Consider the following 17397-nt stretch of genomic DNA (forward strand, 5'->3'; position numbering starts at 1 on the left):
AGGTTTTGTCTCTAAAGTCTCTTTAACATAATATTTTTACCCCATCTTGTTAAATACCCCGTTTTTACTGCCCGGTTTATTCGTTAGAGCATGGTTAGAGTCCATTTGAATAATCTTTTTTAACAATGGCCTATTCCTATGGTAGACAACGGTACTTTTCATTTTTCACTATGACACCGCCGATTCAGCTGGATTGCAGCCAACACCGCAGCCAATCAACACTGCGTCCTAACCACTTAGATATACAACTCAAATTAGATTCACAGAAACTCGACAACTGACCATGTGCCATTCGATATTAGACTCTATGGTGTAAAGGATAGAATGCATGTGATTCAGCAATATGGATACTGTCATGAATTTCGTTGGAGGACACTAATCAAAAGTGTTAGTAAATCTGTTACGGCAGTGGTTGTGGTTGTGATGGTTTATTACGCAACTAGTGCGGTAAATTAAAGATTCTGACGAATGTACTAGACGACCGGTCTGGTCTAGTAGGTAGTGACCCTGCCTGTGAAGTCGCGGTCCTGGGTTCGAATCCCGGTAAGGGCATTTATTTGTGTGATGAGCACAGATATTTGTTCCTGGGTCATGGTTGTTTTCTATTACTGTATTTAAGTAATGTATTATATACATCGTTGTCTGAGTACCCACAACACAATAAGCTTTCTTGAGCTTACCGTGGGGCTTGGTCAATTTGTGTAAAAATGTCCTATAATATTTATTTATATTATTTATTTCTTTATTTACTTAAGTGCGATTTCTAGCTTTATTTTGGTTGCTAGTGGATTGTTATGTTTTAATGAGCCAGAAATGTGGGATTTTCTGCCCGCAGTGGTTAAGCTTGGTCATGACCAAAGCCATGGCTTATAATATCTTTGTAATGTCTGTGTACCTAACAGTAGTGTTGTAGTGTATTCCTAGTCAAATCAGTTTTTAAGGACCTGTCAAAACGATTAGCCACTATGGAATTTATAATTATGAAAACTACACAAGTGACGTCACGGTCAAGTCAACTTATAAAAAAAGTAGGTACTTTTTTTAGTGCTATCCAATTTATTACTAGCTTTATTGAATACTAGCGACCCGCCCCGGCTTCGCACGGGTTAACAAATTATACACAAACATTCCTCTTGAATCACTCTATCTATTAAAAAGCGGCCAAGTGCGAGTCGGACTCGCCCATGAAGGGTTCCGTATTTAGGCGATTTATGGCGTATTCAAAAAAAACTACTTACTAGATCTCGTTCAAACCAATTTTCGGTGGAAGTTTACATGGTAATGTACATCATATATTTTTTTTAGTTTTATCATTCTCTTATTTTAGAAGTTACAGGGGGGGGGGACACATTTTACCACTTTGGAAGTGTCTCTCGCGCAAACTATTCAGTTTAGAAAAAAATGATATTAGAAACCTCAATATCATTTTTGAAGACCTATCCATAGATACCCCACACGTATGGGTTTGATGAAAAAATTTTTTTTGAGTTTCAGTTCGAAGTATGGGGAACCCCAAAAATTTATTGTTTTTTTTTCTATTTTTGTGTGAAAATCTTAATGCGGTTCACAGAATACATCTACTTACCAAGTTTCAACAGTATAGTTCTTATAGTTTCGGAGAAAAGTGGCTGTGACATACGGACGGACAGACAGACGGACAGACAGACAGACAGACATGACGAATCTATAAGGGTTCCGTTTTTTGCCATTTGGCTACGGAACCCTAAAAACCGCATCAAAATCCGTTGTAGTTTTAAAGATTTAAGCATGCATAGGGACAGACAGACAGCGGGAAACGACTTTGTTTTATACTATGTAGCGAGTGATAAATCGCTTCAAAAATAACTGCTTTCTATGTTTTCTAATCATTATTTGGAGCTTTATTTCGTGCGGTGTGAAATAATTTATTTAACAGGAAACATCCCTATTACCGGTACCTAATTAGTGAAAATGCATTATAATTATGCCGAACATGCCGACTTAACTAATTAAATTGAACGTCTTTGTTAAGCAACTGCCTACGCTTGTTCTAAAGTTTAATAATTAACGCTCCAGACTTTGTTCTTCAAAGAACGAACCAACCTTTAATATTTAATCCGGGTTTAGAGGAAATAAGAATACTAACTTAGAGAATAAGGGCTAAATTAGACGGCGCGCGAACTTGCATGCGATTTTAGTTACATTGCGGACCATTGAGGTTACATCAATTCAGCTGACCGATCAAATGACGCAATGGAGTGAAACTCGCATTCAAGTTCTCACACCGTCTAAATGAGCCCTAAGGGTCGGTTGCACCAAACCGTCTGTAACCGTTAAACCGTTCTTTAAATTTTATTGTATGGGAAGTATCATAGATCTCTGCTGCCTGACGTTGATCAGTCTGTTAACTGTGGTCCAGCCCTTAGACTAGTAGTTCTGTCAGCCTGTAGATGTCGCGAGCATAAACATTAACTGAATAAAATGGCTTCACCATTAAAAAAAAATCTAAAAGCTGAATCCACAAAAAAATACTATTAAATTTTTATCGGACTCTATTTATTCACCATAAAGTGATATGTGCATTTTTTGACTGTGTCTCATGTTTATTTGTACCAATGGCGGATCTAATGCCGGAAAGCATTTTCTACCAGTCAATCATGTTTAGTAGTAAATAATATTGTTTTATCTCACGTAACGTATTATATAAGTGGGACTGGGCGGGACACGGTTGCCGTATGCCGGATGACTTGTGGGCTAAAATAACAACCTATTGTGTCCCATTCCCATATCAAACGCGGCAAACCTCGACGGCGTTGGCGAGATGACCTTGACCCCTTTGGTAGGAGCTGGTAGGAGACGGGTCAAGACCGGGATACGTGGAAAGGGCGAGAGGCCTTTGCCCAGCAGTGGGACACTCTAGGCTCATATAAGTAAATAAATAAAAACATATGTATTTTACACCATCATTGTAGCAGTTAATCGCACCGCTCCGGGTTAAATAGGTATCATTACACTATATAGGCGATACGTATGATGCAAAAAATTTACATGCATTAGGGAGAAACAATAATATTATTACATAGTCTAACAGAACATATGTATGAATTATTATCTATTCAAAAATATCTTTCATCACTAACACTTTCTCTGATAAATAACCCACTCTGCTTCTCCAAACTAATAAACTTCACTTTACCCACTCCATCATGTCATCTTACATAAAAAAATAATCTACATTTCTCGCTGACTGTACTAACATCACTCTAGACGTCATTTGTCAGTCTCTACTGACAACCCTATTGTTAAAACGCCAATTCACCACAAACATTTCACTTAGAACTTATTGTTTTTTAAATAAAGTTCAAATTCTTTTGACTCGGAAGTAAACGCAACTTTGTTTTAACAATGTTAGCTAGTGATTTGCGTACGCTTTATGGTGCGATTAATAAGGTTGAATGTAGTGTGAATGGGTGGTATGGGTAAGTTGGTAGCTGAGATCATAAGTACGGTGACAATGTCTCAAACAATAGGGCTGCCCTTAATGTCGTGCGTGCTCTATAAAGAGTTAACGTTGGCTCACATGGAAAGTTTTAAGTATTAGTTGACGACTGATGTTTTCAGATTCTTTTCACAGCTATTTTTGCTTTTCACGACAGCTTGAGCTTACTGTGGAACAAACAAGAAGTCAATTCAAATATACATTTTGATTATATCTTGATATAATTTTGTTATCACTTGTGTGCATTTTAATAGCACTTGTGACGCGAGCAAGACGCATGGGAATGATGACAAAATTACATCAATTTGAGATCAAAATGTAAGTTTGAATTGGCCTTTTGGTCGATTTGTGTAAGATTATCCTTTAATATGTATTTATAATACTAAAAACTTATGTAAGTAAATAAAATATTTGATTTCTGTGATGTTTCGTGACACTCGCGTGATATTTTTATGAAACTAATTAGCTCGTTTATTAACCCCGTACTTGTATTTTAATGTCTTTCATTATGTAGCAGCCATATAAACTGCTATTAACTGATTAACTGTGGTCAACATTATTACCTTGCGTAGGTCCATGTAAGCCAATTCTGTCCTCTCGTTATGGTAATAGTTTATGGTTTGAGTTTATGGTGGGTTTTTCATATTTGGAACTAGACGAATAAAGATGGCTTCCAATAATGTTGTCTTGTAATTTACGAATCTCTAAATTAACAAACATGGTGTCAGAAGTATAAAATAATACATGTGAAATACGAAAATGGGTGAGTCAAATCCGGCAAATTCGCCGGCATTACAATGTCCACAAAACAAGCAAGGATATGCCTACTCTTACGTACGACCATTAGAATTCACGGATTCTATGGAAGAGAATTGGAAATTGTGGGTCCAAAAATTTAAAATATTTCTTCTTGCCGAGGACCTTGAAGCAGTTTCCGATGACCGTAAAATAGCTCTGCTGCTCCATAACATGGGTGACAAGGGTGTAGAAATATACAATTCGTTTAATTTAGAGCCAAAGCAAACCTTTGAAGAAGTCCTAAAGAAATTTAATGCATATTTCATTCCAAAAGTTAACATCACGATGCAACGCCATAAATTTTTTACAAGGGCACAAGGACCTACAGAGTCCTTCGACGATTTCCTTACTGACCTTCAGAACAGAAGTATGACATGCAACTTCAGTGACAAGAGAGAGGAACTCGTGAGAGACGTTATCGTCATAGGTCTAGCTAATACCGCTATGAAGGAGAGGCTTCTGCGCACGGAGGATCTGACTCTGCAGAAGACCATCACCATGTGCAGAGCTGCGGAATTGTCTCAAAAACAAGTTACGGAACTAACGAATGAGATAGCTGCGACCTCCGTGCTCAACGTCAGCACTGTGCCAGTACATAACGTCAACAATGTCAATACTTCAAGAACAAGAAGCGTCAAGACAAGAAAATGCTATCGCTGCGGAAATAACTGGGATCGCACGCATCAATGCCCAGCTATAGGTTGCAAGTGCCAGAAGTGTGGTATTCCTAATCATTTTGCGAAGGTTTGCAGAAACAAACAGGTTGCAGCCATAACAGAGAAGCAGGTTGAAGACGACAGCGAGGAGTCCTTCTTCGTTGGCTGTATCAACAGTGAGTGTGAATGCGAATGTGAGTGGATTGAGTCTATGATTATAAATAATAAGTCTATAAACGTCAAACTAGACACTGGTGCTCAGGTAAACTGCATGTCCTTAGCTACTTATAAGTCATTGAACCTTGATGAGAGATTTATAGTTACTAAGCGCATTAAATTAGTGACACTTCATGATAAGTGCATACCTGTCAAAGGTGTGTGCACCATTAAATCCTACCTCAAGAATGGAAAGTGTGATAACATTGAATTTGTTATTGTGAGCACAGATTGTATGACAATTTTAGGCCTAAGATCTTGCATGAAACTAAAATTAGTTACCAGAAACATGGTTCATACTATAAATGTCTCAAATAACTCTGACACAAATAAAATCATGGCAGAGTATACTAATTTGTTCAATGGTATAGGCTGTTTTAAAAAACCCTATAAAATTGTTTTACAGGAAAATGCAATTCCCAGAGCCGATCCACCTCGTCGGGTCCCTATAGCACTAAGACAGAGCCTTAAGGACGAGTTGGACAATATGGTGAGACAGCAAATAATCACCAAAAATGAGGATCCGATGGAGTGGGTCAACTCAACTGTTGTAACCAAAAAGAAAAACAATAAAATACGCGTATGTATTGACCCTCGGTACTTAAATAAATTCATTATCAGAAAACACAAGCAATTGCCAACGGTTGATGACATACTAGATAAGTTATCAGGCTCTAAGTATTTTTCTAAATTTGACTGTAGCAGTGGGTTTTGGACAGTACAGCTTGACTCAGAAAGTTCAAAGTTATGCACGTTTTCTACTCCATTTGGTAACTACTCCTATAAACGATTGCCATTTGGACTTTCTGTGTCAACAGAAGCATTTCAGGAACGCATGGAAGAGACTTTTAGTGATATTGATAATGTACAATTTTATGTCGATGATTTAATAATTTATGCCAGCACCGTGGAAGAACATAATAAAGTGTTACTAAATGTATTGAAAAGAGCTCAAGAATGTAATGTCAAATTCAATAGGGAGAAGTCCCAAGTTCTGCGTAAAGAAATTTCATTTCTTGGCATGATTGTAAGTGACCAAGGGGTTAAACCTGATCCAATTAAAGTAATGGCCATTTCCGAATTAAAATGCATTCATGATAAGAAAGAACTTGAACGATTTCTAGGAATGACAAATTACCTGTCAAAATTTATCAACAATTACTCGACTATTACAAGCCCGTTGCGCGAGCTTCTTAAAAAAGACATATTATTTCAATGGCTTCCTTCTCATGAAAATGCTTTTAATAAACTTAAGGAGGCATTAACGAACGCTCCCACGCTTAAATTATTTGACAGCAATAAAGATGTAGTCGTTTCGGTAGATTGCAGCTCGGAAGGAGTAGGCGCTTGTCTTTTACAAGACAGACAGCCTATTGCATATGCTTCTAAGGCGCTAACTGAATGTCAGAAAGGTTATGCCCAGGTTGAACGCGAGATGTTTGCTATTGTATTTGGATGCATCAAATTCCATAAGTATATTTTAGGAAAACATACCCTAGTTGAAACTGATCATTCGGCATTAGAAATTTTATTTAAAAAACCCCTGTCTTTAGTACCTGCAAGACTACAAAGAATGATGCTTAAAATACAAGGGTATGACATTACTGTTAAGTATGTACCTGGAAAACAAATGTATATATCAGATTTTCTCAGTCGCTCTTTCCTAGTTGTCAAGAATGATGAGACAAAGGAATTTGATGAAGAGTTTAACAAAGAAATTATTTGTCATGTTGAGGTCATGATAGATTCGTTGCCTATTTCAAGTGACAAGCGACAACTCATTGCCATGAAAACGAACGAGGATGCCACATTGTCCTGTTTAAAAGATTATATTCATAATGGTTGGCCAAATTCTAAGAACAATCTAAATGAATTAGTAAAACCTTTCTGGAATTTTCGCAATGAATTGTCCCTAGTCGACCAAATAATTTTAAGAAATAATCTTATTGTGATACCAGTAGCATTACAAAAAATGATGTTAGAAATTATTCATGAAGGTCACTTAGGATTAAATACATGTCTTCGTAGAGCTAAAAACGTTCTATTTTGGCCTGGATTGACAAGTCAAATTAAAGAACTCTGCAACAACTGTCAAACATGTGCCTTATTTAGGAAAAACAATACTAAAGAACCAATTCAATTTCATGACATACCTAGACTACCATGGCTAAAGTTAGGCACTGATCTTTTTGAATTTAATAAACAATACTATCTGGTTGTTGTAGACTATTACAGTAAATTTTTTGAAGTTGCTCGATTAAATGACTTGTCTTCAGGAACCATCATCAATCATATTAAGTCTATGATAGCTAGACATGGTTGTCCTTTAGAGATTATAAGTGACAATGGTCCACAGTATTCCTGTAAAGAGTTTAAAGAATTTGCGGATGCATATGGATTTAAGCATATTACTTCGTCTCCTGACTACCCAAAGTCGAACGGGTTAGCGGAATCTTCTGTCAAAATTGTCAAATCCATATTTAAAAAATGTAAAGAGGATAACACAGACCCTTATATAGCGTTATTAAATTTCAGAAATAGTCCCAAGGAAAATAGCCCTTCTCCAGCTAACCTTTTGTTCAATCGAAACTTAAATAACCGTTGTCCTGTGTCTGCAAATTATTTAAAGCCTAAAATATATACTAGAAACTATTTCTTAGATAAAGAGTTGCAACATAAGGTAGAAAACCACTACAATAAAACTGCTAGGCCTCTAAGACAATTAGAGATAGGTCAGGGTATCATGTTTAAGAAAAAGATGTCTGATGATCGCTGGCAAAAAGGAAGTGTTGTAAATAAGGCTGACTTCCCTCGTTCCTACATTGTAAAGGATGAACAAGGTCGCCAATATAGGAGAAACAGACAACATTTGCGTAACATAAATGAATATGAGTCAACTAATTGTACTGAAAATGAGTCTGTTAATCCTAACTCTTATGTTATAAACTATGATAGTAATGATAGCGACTGTGAATCCTTTTATGAAGCAGAAGAAAGTGATGATCAGGAGCTCATTGATACAAGTGAAGTGAGTCAAAGCAATACTGGAATCAATGATACTCCGGAACCAAATTTTGACTTGTATAAGACGAGGTCTGGACGAATAGTCAAGGCTCCGTCGAGACTAATTGAATCTTAGTTATAGTTGTTAGTTATAATTTTATTAAGGAGAGGAATGTTACGTTATGGTAATAGTTTATGGTTTGAGTTTATGGTGGGTTTTTCATATTTGGAACTAGACGAATAAAGATGGCTTCCAATAATGTTGTCTTGTAATTTACGAATCTCTAAATTAACAAACAGTCCATGTAAGCCAATTCTGTCCTCTCGAGTGCCACCTGCTTGGAAGCCTTCGTTAGCCTGCGAATCGTCTACGTTGTACATTCATGTTGTAAATTAGACCTGAGTTAGTTTTTATGTTCTTGGTATTTTAACGTTATTTATGATAATACCATAAAAAACCGTTTTATAGTGAAAACGCGTTTTCCCTAGTTAAACTAGTTTTCTGTATTGCCTTGGTAACACGCGTTTTCACTAGTTAAAACTAGTTTTCCGAAACTCTTTAGTGATTTTTCATAACTGTTGTCGTACATTGGTTAAAACTAATTTTTACTAATTATTCAAAATTAATTTTCGTTTTGGTCTTCCATTGTCCCAAGATCCATCCTTTAGTTGCCAGTGCGAGCTACGCAAACATGGGAAAACCCGTATGTAGCGAAAAATAGCTATGAACAGAGATTCGCTGGCAGTGAATGTGTTAATTTCGAGCCTTTGAACACTGACGCAGCAAACATCATGACAGTTTGCAAACGCCCAAACAATCATTGAATAATTTTACGGTTTAGATTCACTTGTTTTAAGTCATACAAGTGAGTCTAAACCGTAAAATTATTCAATGTTAGTATGTCTCACAACAGTTTAAATAAGCCCAAACAATCGTTTAAAATTGATTGAAGCACCCTATACAGGCTTTATACAGCTAGTAAAGTGCTGGGATAACGCGCGACACTTTATTAAAGCATACTAGACGGATCACAGCGCCCACGGGCATAGAAAGGGAGGAAGCGGAAAGCGGTTCGGTTGCCACCGACGGTATAAAACAAGCAACAACGGTTGCACTCCGGGGGTGCCGATAAAAGTGAAAACTCACCTCACTATGTTACCGACGCCCGGTAACACGATACATACGTTTAGCGGAGGTATTCTATTTATTTATTATATATTATTATATATCATTCTCAAATAAGATCACACTTTTTCATTGACATGTTTATTTACATACTGCCATGACAACGTCAAATTATTTGAACATAGGTAAAGAGTCTTGAAAAGGAGTCCGCAACATAAATGTCAAATAACATTGAATTTTTCTTTATTGATTTAATAATGCCATCTAAATTATGAGTGGCCACCTTACGGGGCTTACGTTCACGTGATCGCCTTACGCCCCTTACGGTCACGTGATCGCCTTACGCTGTCTCGAGTTTATCATTTTTTCCCCAACTCAAAAAATTCCCAGCGCCGCTAAAGAAGTTTTCACTTCAAAAGTTCCTGTCGTTGCCGTATTACTCTCGCGATTGGAACGCTAAACGTCGTTTATCAAAATCGAGAGTACCATCGCCTATGTCACCGATGACGCGTTATCTTTCTAGTTTAAATAGTAAGTCCTGGGTTCGAATCCCGGTAAGGGCTTTTATTTGTGTTATGAGCACAGATATTTGTTCCGGAGTCATGTATATAAGTATGTTTTTATCTAGTAGGTCGTATCGAAACCAGTCCAAAACCATTACAAATTGTTAAATCTGAATCCTGGTATTTTTTTGTTGGTGGCAAACAAGCATACGGTGAACATTATTAATTCGCTCCGCTTATCAACATGCGCCTACCTCAACCCCATAGACCCGACTTTGATTGAGCAGGGTCCGATACGCCGTAAAGTAAAAAGAGGTTAAAACCCGCAAACTGCCCGCCGGTTCACTTCTGCGGCCCTTTCTACCGGCCCGGATATAACCGGGCTTTGTCCGGGTTTGGTTTTATTTACACTGGGATCCGTTATTAGATTACGACCTAATTTGTGTTTTATTTACCTATATCCCGTAATGTCATGTTATGTCTTGTAATGTTTACAGTAGGTACATTTGCTGCACAGTAAATATTAAAAAATAAAAAAAATATTTATAATTAGGTACACGGGTAAATTCTGTATATCATGTTTGATTTATTGCCCATATTGGATTTACACATTCTATATTACCTAATATGTTCGGGTCTCACGGGAGTTTTATACCTAATTAGAATGATTTAGTCCTCAATATAAAACCTCAGCTAATGTAATTCACGCGGAAGTTATCCAAAACAAAGTTATTGTTATTGCGACATTAACTTCGTTAATTAATTAACTCAACATAGAACAGGAAAACGGTGGTGCTATTCCAAAAGTACAGCGGCGCGGCTGAGTCAACAATGTTAATACAAAATACGTACAAATACAAAATACGAATAATTTGTTTAAAAAATAACAACTATGATTAAAGTAATAACCGAACGGCCTGAAAGTTCCGAACAACTGACGGACGATATCGGCCTGTACGGTATCTTTAATACCGTTATTGTACGGTCAAGGAATTTAATTTCAGAACCATTTCGTACCTTATTACAGTGACGTATGTGAGGTCCCTATTAGCGACTTTCATATTGATTGTCACTGTCACTGTGAAATGGTACTGAAATTAATGTTTTGTTTAAAAGAACTTAACGTTAACCCTTTTTAGAAAAACGTTATTTACTTAATTACTAGGCCAAAATGACAGTCCATGTGCCCCGTTTATCATAGTCATATTTCATTTAAGTACAAAATTCCTCTAAAATCAAATTGATTAAATAATATTTTTATAGTCAGCAAAGTTATTAGCTTAGCATCTCTGCATACAAATATGCAAGTGTGCTAAGCTAATGGTTTTACTGGTTAACGGTACTAAGGCTCTAGTTTTAACCCATTCACAGTCATAAAAGTATGAAATTATGAAAGTAGGAAAGCTTAAAAACCGGGCTTTCTTAAGCCCTGGTCCCGTGGATAACATGCCAATCGCTAACGCTCCGTAGCGAACGAAACGCAACTGTCACTGTCACTGTCAATATGGAAGAGTGATGGAGAGACACAAAGCGATTCGATAGCAAAGCGATAGCGATTGTCACCTTGGCTAGGCCGCCAGGGACCTTAAATATAGTACTCCAGAGCTCCCGTTATATTTGTTGGCCAAATCGTTTAACTAAACCAGTCCTGCTGCTTCAGAAATACGGAAAGGAAAACCCTCCATAAAACGTTTATGGCTGCCGTTAACCCACCACCCACTGTCAGCAGATAAGCTAAAATCCAACTAATATAGGTACGAGGTAGTAGGTAGGTGTGAGCTTCAGACATCACGAACCCCCGTGACTGTATTTGGAATTAAAAAAACTGATTCGACAAATAACCTCTATAGTTATCGACCTAGCCCATCAAATTTCACGAGAATCGGTTGAATTAAGGGCGATTCTTATAGTAACTTGTTATGAAACAATTATAGACATGATTTGTCAGCTGACAACAGTGACATCTCTTCAATTAGAAACGAAACAACTTGTTCCTCAATCAGAATGTCACTGTTAACCACTGAGAGATCATAATTATATCAATAACCGTTTTAATTACAAATTTGAAAGATTTTGTTAGGATACTTGTTACCGAAAGTAACGCTTAACATAGCTTGTGATAGTTGTAATATTTATGCACCGGCAATGGCGCTACAGTTTAAGCTCAAAGAGTCCTGCTTATTGGACATGGAGCCTATGGACGCCGTGTTACCTACCTGCAACTTTATTAGATAGGTAGTTGTGTTAGTATAAAACCGTTTAACTGTTTCTTTATAAAAAGCGGCCAAGTGCGAGTCGGACTCGCCTATGAAGGGTTCCGTATCTAGGCGATTTATGACGTATTAAAAAAAAACTACTTACTAGAACTCGTTCAAACCAATTTTCGGTGGAAGTTTACATGGTAATGTACATCATATATTTTTTTTAGTTTTATCATTCTCTTATTTTAGAAGTTACAGGGGGGGGGGGGGGACACATTTTACCACTTTGGAAGTGTCTCTCGCGCAAACTATTCAGTTTAGAAAAAAATGATATTAGAAACCTCAATATCATTTTTGAAGACCTATCCATAGATACCCCACACGTATGGGTTTGATGAAAAAAAAAATTTTGAGTTTCAGTTCGAAGTATGGGGAACCCCAAAAATTTATTGTTTTTTTTCTATTTTTGTGTGAAAATCTTAATGCGGTTCACAGAATACATCTACTTACCAAGTTTCAACAGTATAGTTCTTATAGTTTCGGAGAAAAGTGGCTGTGACATACGGACGGACAGACAGACGGACAGACAGACAGACAGACAGACATGACGAATCTATAAGGGTTCCGTTTTTTGCCATTTGGCTACGGAACCCTAAAAAAACGGTTTAAAGAAACGGTTTTAGATAATAACGTTCAGGCCAAATAGCCACGTGTGATATATGTGCACCGGTAATGGCGCGACAAATTAAGCTCCCAGCGTCCTGCTTATTAGATATTGTGATGTAGTGGAGGCAGATTCGAACTTAACTACAAATTGATTTCAAATTGACATCAGTCGCTCGCTTATCTCGCTCGTAAGTATGGTTAGGACATCCAGTGGCCTTCTATTGCATCGTTATTGAATATTTAAATTAAAAATCCAAAAATTTGCGTTTGTGTTTGTGTTTGAATGTTTTAATTGTTTCTTCAATTTCCTTCTGTAATTTTTTTTACAAATTTGCCGGGTTCGTTATTCGCCTTTGTGTCTGAATATTTTTTTTATAAAATGATATATTCTATTCTATTACAGTTTACAATTTTCTCTCTGGTTTATTTGTGGGGATAGTACCTAAGCGATCTCGCTCGCAACTGTGCTGCAAAATAAGATAACATAATACAGTGTGTAAGTCTAATACGGGCAATAAATTAAACCAGATATAGAATTTACCCGTCTTATCATTAATTAAAATGTTTTTTTAAGTTACACTTAATTATGACCCCGTGATTAATTTTTTCCACATGTACCGAGCAGCAATGTACTGCAAACATTAAGAAACAGAAGATGACATGACATTACTAGATACGAGCTTTTTATAGTAACTGCCAACAAGCGTTGACAGTTACTCTAAAAAGCTCGTATCCCGTAACTTGTGTGGTGTATTACATTGCGGGCCGAATTATTTTGTATGGTTAAAATTTTCAATGCATTTCTAAGTAATATCTATCTCAATATACTTTTTAGGTCCTATGCTAACCACCGTTTAAATATTCGCCCGTATTGGATTTACACACTGTATATCATATCAATAACAGATACGTAGCCGATTTTGAAAGTTCGAAAGACGCTTCTGCAGGTGACTGTTATTAGGAAAACTGACTTTCGCTATTAGCTATGGAAAGAGCCAATATTGTGCTTCCCAGCAAATGACCATAAATTGCACACGTTTGCTTATGAAGCTCTATTGCCATGCAGTTTCTATTCTGATATAGGTATGTATGTATGTATAAAATCTTTATTGTACAAAACACAGAACACAAATATAATATGGCTTCTGTGATATGGCACAGGTACAGAATAAGTAATAGTATTATCATACAGAACGGAACGGACACGCACTGCCCCGCCCCGACTCGGATTACTTCGGCCCGCGACTGAGTTCTGACGGACTTCTGACATACTCTCAGTTCGGCTTGCGACGCCGCGACGCGATGTCGCAACGTTCAAAATGCCGGTGTATTGTGCGATGATGGTCGTTTGTCAAATTCACGAAATAAAGAAAGAAGTTTTTTCCGCTTTCCAAAAGAAGAAATGAAATCCAAATGAAATAAATTTTCCTTTTTAGGGTTCCGTAGCCAAATGGCAAAAACGGAACCCTTATAGATTCGTCATGTCTGTCTGTCTGTCTGTCCGTCTGTCCGTCTGTCTGTCCGTCCGTATGTCACAGCCACTTTTCTCCGAAACTATAAGAACTATACTGTTGAAACTTGGTAAGTAGATGTATTCTGTGAACCGCATTAAGATTTTCACACAAAAATAGAAAAAAAAAACAAAAAATTTTGGGGTTCCCCATACTTCGAACTGAAACTCAAATTTTTTTTTTCATCAAACCCATACGTGTGGGGTATCTATGGATAGGTATTCAAAAATGATATTGAGGTTTCTAATATCATTTTTTTCTAAACTGAATAGTTTGCGCGAGAGACACTTCCAAAGTGGTAAAATGTGTGTCCCACCCCCCCCCCCCCTGTAACTTCTAAAATAAGAGAATGATAAAACTAGTCAAAAGAAGAGCGAAGAAGGAATGAACGCACTTGACGTCAGTTATATTGGTTTTCGAGCAGTGGTGAGAAATTTGGATAGCAGTTAAAACTGATAAGTTAACCGTTTTTAGGGTTCCGTACCCAAAGGGTAAAAACGGGACTCTATTACTAAGACTTCGCTGTCCGTCCGTCCGTCCGTCCGTCCGTCTGTCACCAGGCTGTATCTCAGCACGAACCGTGATAGCTAGACAGTTGACATTTTCACAGATGATGTATGTCTGTTGCCGCTATAACAACAAATACTAAAAACAGAATAACATAAAGATTTAAGTGGGGCTCCCATACAACAAACGTAATTTTTGACCGAAGTTAAGCAACGTCGGGCGGGCCGGTCAGTACTTGGATGGGTGACCGTTTTTTTGCTTGTTTTTTTTTGCTTGTTTTGCTCTATTTTTTGTTGATGGTGCGGAACCCTCCGTGCGCGAGTCCGACTCGCACTTGGCCGGTTTTTAACTACTGTTTTCACATTGTTCTATAAATTACTAGGCTATCGGTATCGTATTTGCGAATTCCTGAATTCGACGCCACTTTTATTCTACACGCGGTGAAACATTGCGGCGTCGAATTTAGCTTCCTTTGTGTGACGTAACACAAAGATTTTCACATACAGTTTCTTCATTTTTGTGTTACATTTTTGTGAATTCCATTGTGTTACATACACTTTTTTTGCAAATCACTCATATACCTACGTAATAGAATAGAAAATAATGGGTTTATAATTATCTTAAGTTTAACGGCCTTGATGGATATATCCATTTCTATCAGTAGGCTATTAAATAATCGTATTTAGATAGAGATCGATATACCCAAACCTTGGACGTACGTGACATTTCAGATGACTGATTAGTGATAAGTGATAGCCATAAATTTGAAAATTATGATTAGATATTTTATTATCGCATATTAATACACATTTTTTAATTATTTGCGATTCAGCATTAGTTCAATTTAGTAGTGATATAGTTATATTAATATTAATTTTGAAATTAGTTTAAAAATGGCTGTACTTAGTCCAATTGTGATCCTGTCTGTAATGGCATTTATGATTGTATCTGCGGCAGTAAGTTGTCTTTTTTTTAATTTAAGTAGGCGCCATTCTTTTAGAGACTACAGTCATATTATGAATAGAATGATCTACCACTGATACGTTCATGCCAACATGGGGTTAAAATGGGTCTCTATTGCAATCCCTAACAACGTTTGTCCTAAAATCAATTACCCTAACTGTTTTGTTCTAATGGGCATTAGCCCTAATAAACGATCAATTGTAACAACAATTATTTTCCAATATGTAATGGTTGCCCTACAACTCATTAATTTGTCCTAAGCATTTTTTTTTTAATTATAAATGGGCTTACTCATGGCCATGGCCACAGACTAGCCGTGGCGAAGACGTGGCCTACGATGGAGCGAGCCTGCCCAGAAGGTGCCTGTTCACCCTTGATTTGAAGGTTGCCGAGCTATATGAGCTCGGAAATATAGACGCCGGCAAGGAATTCCATTCCTTGGCAGTGCGCATAAGAAAAGAGAAAGCAAAGCGCTTCGTGCGAGTTGGTGGAATATCTACCAAACCAAGTAAGGATGGAAACCGGCCGTGCGTCTAAAAGTCCGATGGTAGAATGGGGACGGTGAAATAAGGTCGTGAAGCTCTTAAGCACACTCCCCGAAATGCAACCTGTAGAATACCGGCAGACTGGCGACTTTCCGCCGATGGGCCAAAGACTGAAGCTTACCCGTTAGCTTCTTGTCACCAATCATCCTCCTGGCTCTGCGCTCCACTGAGTCCAAAGCGGCGAGTTGGTATTTAGCTGAGCCGTCCCACAGGTGGCTGCAATACTCCATACACGATCGGACTTGATCTTTGTAAAGTGTTAGAAGCTGTCCAGGTGTGAAGCCAGCATTTTTACCATATCTATCAATATCCCTAATGTTTTTTCCATATTCCTCGCAATCACATTTGAAATGAAAACTTAAACAATTTTTCCCATTTCAGGTATTGTTTATAACTGTATGCGTTAAATCAAAGAAAAAACAAAGACGTGAGAACGGGGACATTGGAGATATACCTGTTGCTAAAGAAGCACCTGTTTCAACAGAAAAGATACCTGCTGAAAATATACCAAGCCTCACTGAAGATATACCTGTTCGTACTGAAAAAACACCTGTCCCAACTGTAAAGACACCTGTTCCTACAACAGATACCTGTTCCTGTGGCTGCTGTGACTGATACACGCCATAAATCTGAATTAAACGTAGGTTAGAGTTAGGTGTTAACTTATTTACGATTTAATTACACAAACTGGTCTACCGCGATATAATTTAATTATTTTTACCTTTAATTCCGACGTTTCAGCTGAGCGACGTTACAAAACGCGAGATTTTAAAGTGTTTTATTTACGATTGTCCCACAATCACAGACAAGACATCCTCTAGACTGAGCATAGTAACGCTACCCCCTCTGCCACAAATATACGGTAGTTTTACTCCATCTTCGAGTCAAGTATCAGAATCCCGTGCCGTGATTGGTCCGTGTCTTTGAACGGACCAATCACGGTACGGGATTCGCTCACCTCGTCCCCCGCACCCCAGTATTTTTGACAGCATCGGTTTCATGAAATAATTGCTCTATACTCCGTCTAGGGGATTTCTAGTCTATGCCCACAATATTTACTGTAAAACTACCCAACACTATAAATGTAATAGTCCCAACTATTATCCAAAACGAACTCAAATATGAATATATGAAAAAAATAGGTATTTCTGATTGAGGTGTAAATATTTCTCAATTGTTACCGTTTTACGGCGAAACGCGTTTTCACAAAAGGAAGAAAAAACT

General features: G+C 37.5%; 1 protein-coding gene across 2 annotated transcripts; it reads left to right on the plus strand.

The window, feature by feature from the left end:
* Positions 1-4253: 4253 nt before the first annotated feature.
* LOC134656753 (uncharacterized protein K02A2.6-like) lies at positions 4254-8332 on the plus strand. 2 transcript variants are annotated; one of them, XM_063512272.1, is made up of 2 exons: positions 4254-5126; positions 5555-8332. In XM_063512272.1, the coding sequence occupies exon 2, from the start codon at positions 5636-5638 to the stop codon at positions 8285-8287; it is 2652 nt and encodes an 883-aa protein (XP_063368342.1). In that variant the 5' UTR covers positions 4254-5126; positions 5555-5635; the 3' UTR covers positions 8288-8332. Both variants share the same exon structure in this region, with proteins under 2 accessions (XP_063368342.1, XP_063368343.1).
* The last annotated feature ends 9065 nt before the right edge of the window (positions 8333-17397 follow it).

Source organism: Cydia amplana, chromosome 19, assembly GCF_948474715.1.
Source record: "Cydia amplana chromosome 19, ilCydAmpl1.1, whole genome shotgun sequence".
Lineage (NCBI taxonomy): Eukaryota > Metazoa > Arthropoda > Insecta > Lepidoptera > Tortricidae > Cydia > Cydia amplana.

Bases quoted from the DNA above. Each gene is read 5' to 3' on its own strand.
- LOC134656753 (XM_063512272.1), top strand. From the start codon at position 5,636: ATGGTGAGACAGCAAATAATCACCAAAAATGAGGATCCGATGGAGTGG.